The 8,824-nt window shown below is 40.2% G+C and overlaps 1 protein-coding gene across 1 annotated transcript; it reads right to left on the reverse strand.

The window, feature by feature from the left end:
• Positions 1 to 7,304: 7,304 nt before the first annotated feature.
• Positions 7,305 to 8,108, reverse strand: LOC141956676 (uncharacterized). Its single transcript, XM_074897480.1, has one exon. It carries the CDS (start codon positions 8,106 to 8,108, stop codon positions 7,305 to 7,307), a length of 804 nt encoding a protein of 267 aa, XP_074753581.1.
• Positions 8,109 to 8,824: the final 716 nt, after the last annotated feature.

The following is an 8,824-nucleotide window of genomic DNA, read 5'->3' on the forward strand; positions in this document are numbered from 1 at the left end:
TACTTTTACTGCTTCTAGTGAAGTTGGCTGTCAAAGTGCTTCTTAGCTGGAGAATGGATTTACAAAAGACTTGTGTCAAAATGTCTTCAGTGGGTTTCAGGACAGAATCTGATTTACCTATACAAGTAGTCAGAGAGATCATCCTATACAGCGGAATCATGGCTGCTCTCTTTACTGTCTAAATCAAGCCTTCACTTTTCTATTCAACTCTTAGATCCACAGAATGAGGAAAGATGAAGAAGAAGGGACTTAATCTCATTGTGTCTTGTATGCTGTTAATTTAGAGGAATACATTTGAAAGTAGCAGCAGGCACCTAAATATTCTGGAAGCAATAGAATCCACATGCACTGAAGAACCCTGTGAAAGGAGAGCAGTAAATTATATATTCCAGTCCCTAGTTTCAGACTTCTGCATCTGAAGATCTGGACCAGGCCTGGTCTCCTAGCTCCTATGGTATGTGCCTGCCATGCAGGCAATGGAAATCCAACCTGCCAGCTAGGAATAACCTGGAGGAGACCAAGAACTCTGCCTTTGTTGTGATCCCAGTTTGATTTGAGTCGCTGAGACCTTACAGGTGAAAAATGGAGGAGACATTCCTTCAACCGCACATAATTAAGACAAACCAGAAATATGAACAACACACAAACCTTGTGGCACTTTCTCTGGAAAGTTTCTTTTCAAAACAGAAATATTTAGCTAAAAGCATTTCCTCCTCTTCAAATTTTAGATACGCCTGGAAGAGAGCTCTATTTGAAGCACAATACTTGCAGGATCATACAAATGTCTGGTCCAATTAATGGCAACAGAGTTTATTTCTGGGGAAAAGTCTACCTCCCTTTGTCCCACAGTTTCAGGAGAGGTTTTCTAATGCAGTTTGATGGTTGTTATCAGGCAACCAACCAGCCTCTTCCAAGAGTGGACAAATTAACTGATAACTGCTAGTGCCATACCTCTGTACACCCAATTCTATTCTTACTGGGCACACTGCTTGCCAAAATAATATTTAGTTAGGTCCAGATGCTCAGACTTCCCTGTTGTTACACCCATTTGTACAATCACCCATTAATTTTGAGCCAGTGTTACTTTGCCAACACCTTATGAAGGGGAATTGGAAGAATGGAAAACAGCCCCTACTAAACTTCATCTAAACAGGTTTTGTTTCAGCAAAGCAAAATTTGTACCAGTCTGCATCCTAATTACCTCAGCCAAATCTGCTATGATATGTAATTACATTATTATTTTAAATTAATCCATCCGTAAATTACAGTTGTCTTTTGTTTATTCACTTGTTTAGACTGGTCTAAAAAAATGAGCAAGGCTTTCAGACATGTATAATAAAAGCAAAATGACTAAAAAGACCTACTTTTTTTAGTTTGCATTAATGAGTTCATCCCAAAATATATATGCAATAATATAGGAAATTAAGTTATAAATGTAGGGATGTGCTCCGAGTCACCATGAAAATCTGCATGCAAATGCATAATAATCACAAATCTACATTATTACAGTATTAAAAAATACCTACAATTAAATTATCATGTGGAAATAATCATAATGTTATTGGAAACTCAATTATTGTGGCAACCCTTGTCGGGGAATTAGCAGGCTATGGCAAAGGCAAGTCAGACCTGAATTCATCAAATATATATTATCACAATATTACATGTTCACTTCGATTCCATGCAAAGACAAACATCCTCACTCACTAGTGTCTGCTCAATGCATTTGTATTATTCATGAACAACTCTGTGATCTATTATACATACAAAACTGATTGTACGCTGCTTGCCGGAGGCTACAATGCAGAGACACAGAATTAATTTTATTATATACACATGCATGATAATTGTGTAGAATTCGGTCAAATATCAAACTCTGCTCCTGTGCTCCATTATTTTACTTTCCAAAAAGAGGTCTAAGGTCAGCAGCAATTTCTCTTTGGCGACAGTGAAACTCTTTGTCATTTAGAGTAGAAAGTTCCTGGGTACTAATGAGCCTGGAGCTGTGATGAATGGTCACACATTCCCTTTCCTTTCCAACCCCCACCCATCAAAGGGAAAATGTAACTTTTATTGAGATTCTCAAGAATTCCTTGCCTCTCATGCACACAGAAGTCACTTTGGGCTGTGGACTTAAGAGACTTGATTTGTCAGAGATGGAGGCAACTTTTTTGCTTGTTTTGGAGGCTTAGCTAAAATTGCATGAGAAGATGATCAACAATTAAGGAAACCCATTTGCAGCTGTAGCTTTATTCCTGTAGGAACTGTTATTTTCAAGACATTTAAGTAAACCCTCCAGAAGACACCCAAAGGGCCATCTTCCCTGTTACAAGTTTTTAATGAAAACAAACCTCTCCCCCTTTCTTCAATAGCACAAGACTGACAGGAAGGCCTTTTTCCTCTTCTCCCAAAACTTCCAAACATTTTGCCAGAAAGACAAAGAGTAGTAGCATCCAAGACATTTGTAATTCTTTGAAGATACAGGGAGATAGAAATAAATCAAACTTGAGAAGGAACTTGAACAAGGCTCACCACCTCAGAGTCCTGGTCTGATTTCAAATATAATTGAAAATGACCAGGACACTCAACTTCAACGTTTCATTTTAGGTAAAAGCCAGGTCTAGGGGAATAAGTGGTACGCACAAATTTTGGCAACAATAACTACTGTCACTCAGCTTAAGTGATGGGTATCAGCTCCCATGAACTGCAGTTACATAAATACCCCTGATCACGCATCCAGATGAATGATCCAAAAGCTTGTCTCGGGAATGAGAAGAAGAAAAAGGTAATCTTTAACTGAACATAAAAACTATCCAGTGTGCCATTCCCCATGCTGCATTAAAAAAATCAAACCCTGAAACATCTTTCCTTGCAGTTCCATTCACTCCCACTCTACATCCACTGTCCAGGCTTTTGGCTATCATCATGCTCATCCGAATCTCTGATCTTTAAGACTGAAAACATTTACTCCTTGCCCGGTTCATTCAGAGTAGGGTTTTATTCAAGCATATCCCAAACCTGCTCTTGCATTACTGTTGTGCTTTCAACAGTCATAAGCAAAAGGTGCACTCCAATGCATTTATATTCTAGATTCATACCATTTATAGAAGTAAACCGTAACAAAGACTCTAAATGGTTTTTCTAAGTCTACTCAAGAGCCAGGGGAGATTTAAACAACTTCACCTTTAAATCTACCTTTTATATGCTTATGTCATGCCCAGAGTCCATAATTTTCATAGCTCTGAGAACAATGCAGGATGATCTGCATGTGGTAGTGCATTCCTCGCAAGTTTTCCACAATATCATAAATTTATTACACATCAGTAAAATAATCACTGTCTTAATTAATGAATGTGATAGACATACAAGAAAAACTCAGGGAGGAGGAAGTGAATGAATCCCCTCACATAACATGTGGCTCCATCACAAGCGATAACAAGCAAACATGTTAAACTGGGCTGTTTATTTTGGCTGACTCATAGCCACGAACAATAAAAACTGCAAAAACACAGCTCTGACCAGTCTTCAGGGCAGCGGTTTAGCTAACTAAAATGTTGGAGATGCAGAAGAAAAGCTCTTTCACTCAAAATAACATCTCAGTAACGCATTTTGTCACTTAATTGTTCATAACACCATTCTGTTCTTAAAAATTTCTGGGTTTGGTTAGGCACAAACATACACCTTTTTTAGTGATAGAAATTACTCCAAGAGAGCTGGCATCTTTTAGACATCCCACTCTTCCATAGCAAACCCAGGATTATTTTCTGCCATTTCAGGTTGGCTAGGCAATTAGGTGAGCAGCAGGACCTTAGGGCTCAGGCAGTATTGTTTAACTTCAATCTTTGTTGTAAAAGTAGGTAACAAACTGTTGGGTCACAGAGAAGATTTCTCCTGGAGATTGTTAGCTTGACAGGCTCCGGCAGGCAGTAGGATAATGGGGAGAAAGGCCCTACTGAAACTACTTATTTTGTCATCATTGTCCAAGACTTGTGACTTCTTACGTACATATATGAAATTTCAGTAGTTCAAGCTTGTACCTCTGGCTAACACTAAGCCAGTGCAGTTTGAGTTCAGATAAAAAAATTTAAGATTTTAATAAATTCAGTTAAACATCAACCAAACTACCAAACCTCTTAATCACATTAGGAAATCAAACAATTTGAGAGGACACACTTTTATTAGACCTGAGATTGTTGCTCTGTCTGGTATGCCTGAAAACACCTCCATGGTTTACCCATGGCATTCTGGCACTTTCCCACTGGCCTTCAACTGGTAAAACATACAAGGCAAAAACATTGCCATTAAGCACATTTTCCGAGCTTGTAAGATAAACTTATTTTTAAAATCACATAGCTGTTAATTGCTTTGCTCATCTCCAGTTCTTAGTAGCCACACTAGAACCACCAGCTAAACAGCAAACTGTTGCAAAGACGGATGTTATTTCCTCGGTTAACATTTATTTTGCATGTATCCATAAAAGCGCTACATGGAAGAAGCGTGCACACATGGATCAGTCTTGGCTTCATTTTCTTGCCAGCTATCAGACAGCATTGCTCATGCACAAATCTTTTTGTATTCAATATTCATGGTGCAGAAGCATGTACTGCTCCCAGTTAGGATTAAGAAATTTTATGAGAAGTGTTGTACAAAACAAAGATTGTCACAGTTCTGCCACAAAGCACTTACAGTTGGACAGGTTGACAACTCAACTATTGCTACATTGTGTATTATGTGAGAAGTAATTTTAAATGTTATTCTAGTCACTCTTAAATGAAAATATTACACTATATGTAGCTCTATGTGGTAATGGAGGATATTCCACTTCTTGCAACAAACGCAGGACAATACTTCAGCAGTTACCCAGGCAAAATAGCTACTTTGTCTTACCAGGGATTTTTTGTATTTTTGTGTATATATTTTATTTCTGTCAAAAATTCAATGACATAATAGTGTAAGTCAAGCTGAATGTAATCTAGAAGATAATTCTTTTTCAAAAAAAAAGAAGTTGACCAAAATTAACAAAAGTATACATTTTGACTCTCATCCTAATGGGAACAATTTGTCACTTGATTTCAAAATTTAGTAATATTTCTAAGAGATGTGTCCCTTCTTCAACACTTGCTTCACCAAGAGATGACACCATAACAATTTTCTTGTGTTTGGTTTAACAGAACACTTATTCTCGCTCTTAACCAGTGACAAAAAGGCTTTTCTAGTTTATGAAGTACAAAAAAGTAAGAAAAAAAAAAATCTTTGCATAGTCTTACTGGTCATGATAAACCTTCCTTCTTGGGAGGCATATTAAGACAGAACAGGTTACCTCTGAGATGAGTTTAGTAATTAAACATTTTTGGGAAACTTGCATTACTGACAGAGAACAGCTTTCCCATGGCTGAGCAGAGAGCTGGATGGGATCAGAGCTCAGGAGTAATGCCTCCCAGTCACATGCGATCCCCAGCTCTCTTCTGCAGCCCACTAAAGGCCCTTGGCAACATGAATCCCCCCCAAATGAGGTGGTAGAGGATGCTTCTTCAAATATCTCCTTGATGCCAAGGATGTTTCTATGGTAATTCTGTGTTCAAAGTTACAGGCTCGTGCTGCATGAGAGGCTACACCAGGGCCCAAGGAGATGAATGAACCTATCTAAGGTTGTGCATACCCAGGGGGCTTCCATAATTTTGGGTGCGCAGAAATGCAAAGACGGAATAATGACAATGTGGTGCTGCACTTCAATTGTTGAATTACTTCAATACCTTGCTCACAGATGTGTGCATGTGAATCTAATCAACCAAACTCCTCACAGACAGCAGAGATTATTCTGAGATATTATTCCCGCTTCTGCTACAGAAAAAGAAGCACCACCCTTTCGTAACCTCTTGTATACAGTGCGGTGTGTGTGAATGCATACACACACACACCCTCTCTCTCTACACACACACACACACACACAAAATGAAAAGTTTCCTATGTATAGCACATTATTATCAGAAAGAGATGACTTCTAATAACACTCACCTTTTCATGCAGAAAAAAAACCTCTTTGATTGTTTATCTACCTAAACATTTACAACAACAAAACAACAGGGGAAAAGGAAAGGTGGCACTATCAGAAATAAGTATCTGAAGAAAATGAGTTTTTTTCTTATCACTTTAAATCCTAGAAAAGGAAGCTTTTCACTACCTTTTCTTCTTGAATCATTCTGTGCTTCAGTTCCTAAGTCAGCACATTTAACTGTTCAATTTGCAGTTCAATAATAGGGACTAACATTGTCTTTTAAATGCATACAGAAAAGTTGCATCTTTTTGCTCTCATTTTCCCTGTGTGTATGTTGCATACTGACATCAAATTCCCTGCAGGCATCCGAACCTTTCAATTGGAGAAACAGTGCTCCAGGGTTTTCCACGTGTCTAATATACCTGGATAAAAACTGCTAATTGTCACTAACTTCCATTAAATGACAGCAGTAAGGCACGAAATATGCTCGATTTGCAGACGCTAGTGCCACTGGGAGTTAGCAGCAGATTAATAATTGTGCAGACCTCAAACATTCCCCTGGCACTGCCAGTCTGGGTTTCCAGTGTAACGCTAGATTACAAGGCCTTTCTTTTTAGCTTGCTTTCCTAAAGAAATAAGGCTTAGGCAGTTGCACTGTCTTCCTGTGCATGTGTTTGACTGTCCTACCTTCCCACAATAATTTCTGGTCAATCTGAATACATTTTATAGGAGGGTAGAGGTCACAAACATACAATGGCCTTAGCAGTTTTGTGAAAAACAGGCAGCTAGGTAGATATAATCAAGCCTGAGCTTAAGTGTTTCAGACATCCTGGCTTTCTAGATTCAGATATTCTTGCAGACAGATGAACCCTAATTCTACTCAAATTTTGTTAGCACTGAAAGTAGAAGGGAGATGTGCCATATCACATATTCAGCAGGCAGCAACTCTTACATGACCACCTTTACAGATCAGGTGTCACAGTAGGTTCCCAGTTGTGTTTGGTTGGGTTTTTTTTATTTTTACAAACCTATAAGCCAAAAATCCTATTTCAGCTTGAGGCTTTGAGTGCACATCAGGAGACAGCTTCTTGCACAGGTACAATCTTGCTCTGGTTTCCTGCAGATAAGTTCAGGAGCCAACACTTTACCTTCCCCTTTCTTCTTGCTCTGCTGTTGCTGCTGTTTCCTCTCTGCTCTTGGCATACATGGGCATGTACTCTTGGGTATGAGGACCCCACTCCTATGGCATGCAAGCTTACTGACGGCTCCGGTGGCATGACAAAGCTCATTTCTGCATGCAGCAACACGATTACAGCGAAGGTGAGGGCGAGGTTGAGCCAATGTGTTTCAACACTTCTTTCTTGGTATTTATGACTGTGCCGTAGCATTCTTGCAATCTGGCCTGCTGCTGTTCCAGCTGCTTATGCAAGCTCCTGATTGAGCGCAACAGCAGAAGCCGTCGGTACATAGCTAGCTGGAGCCGGTACTTCTCCTTTTCCTCCTTTTTCTTATTTTCTAAAGTTTCCATTACTTTCGCAGTCTTCATCCAAATCACCCGACCCAGACTACAAGGGGCCATATTGCCCTTGGCACTTCTCCCTGCCTGCTGCAGGTGGTAGACTCCAGGGTCAGTTCCAGGCAGGGCAGTGACAGCCTGCAGGGGCTCGCTGGCCCTGCCAGGCACCCTTGGGACCGGCAGCACCTCCGAACTCAGGTCGTCATCACAACAGGGGCTTTTGCAGCACAGGGAGGCAATGCCCACAGGTTGCAGGTTACCAGCTGCCACAGGGTATGATGAGCCACCTAATGATGCATTTACAACTGTTGAATGATGCTCGTCCAACCCAGAGGCTGTCCTCTGTGCCTGGCCACCACTAAGCATCTCTGAGCCAGTCAGGGCTTTTGCCTGGGCCACGGCCTTGCTGGAGAGGACAGACAGTCTTTCTGGCACTGCTGAGCTTCCCTTGTCTTCATTAAGGCTGGCTAACGAAGGGCTGGCAGAGCAACTGGGGGATGCCGTTACAGCATCAGGATTCAGAAACTGGTCTTCATCATCACTGTTATTTTGGATCCCCTCTTCATCTCTTGGTATTACAATTCCTGTCTCAGCCATTTATTGCATGAGCTACAGAAACTTTCTGTGGACAAAGTGGAAGTAAGAGGGTTTCATTTCCATATACACGCACACAGAAGCCCAGTGCAGAGTGACATTTGGAGAAAGAACCTCTCTTTATATTTAAGCAATGGACCTATTACTCTTCTAATAAAGCACAACCCTTGGGTCACTTCAGGCCATTTCTTGTGATTTGCATTAGATGTTCTTCGAGACACAACATTAATCCAATAATAATTAAAATGATATACTGTACTATTAACATTCTCAAATCTTTAAAGGCAAGTGATCTATCCCTGCAGCACTGGCTGTGCTGACTAATTAAACAGAATACAGTTGTAAATGGGCATTGTAAGCACTTCTCCCGTTTAAGAACACAGTTCTAACAAGTGTAGTTTGTAGAGACGGGTGAGTTATCAGGATTGATCAGCTTTAAAGGGAGGTGGATGTACCACAAACAGCAGCTTGCATTTAAATGCCCTCTCCAAGATTAATCTGTCTGCTACCAGTTTGTTTACAAGGTTGCCTTTCTCCCTTCTATTAATTCTAACAGTAAAGCTATATTAGCACCACGCTAGCCATAGACAGGAAAAAGAAACCAAACACTTACCGAGGTTACTGGGGGAAAGGAAAAGAGTTACAGTGCATTGTGTCTGTGTATCATGTTCTCTTGAATGTGAGTCAGCACAATCTGGAACAGAATCATCACGGTGCTG

Source organism: Athene noctua, chromosome 2 (assembly GCF_965140245.1).
Source record: "Athene noctua chromosome 2, bAthNoc1.hap1.1, whole genome shotgun sequence".
NCBI classification, from domain to species: domain Eukaryota; kingdom Metazoa; phylum Chordata; class Aves; order Strigiformes; family Strigidae; genus Athene; species Athene noctua.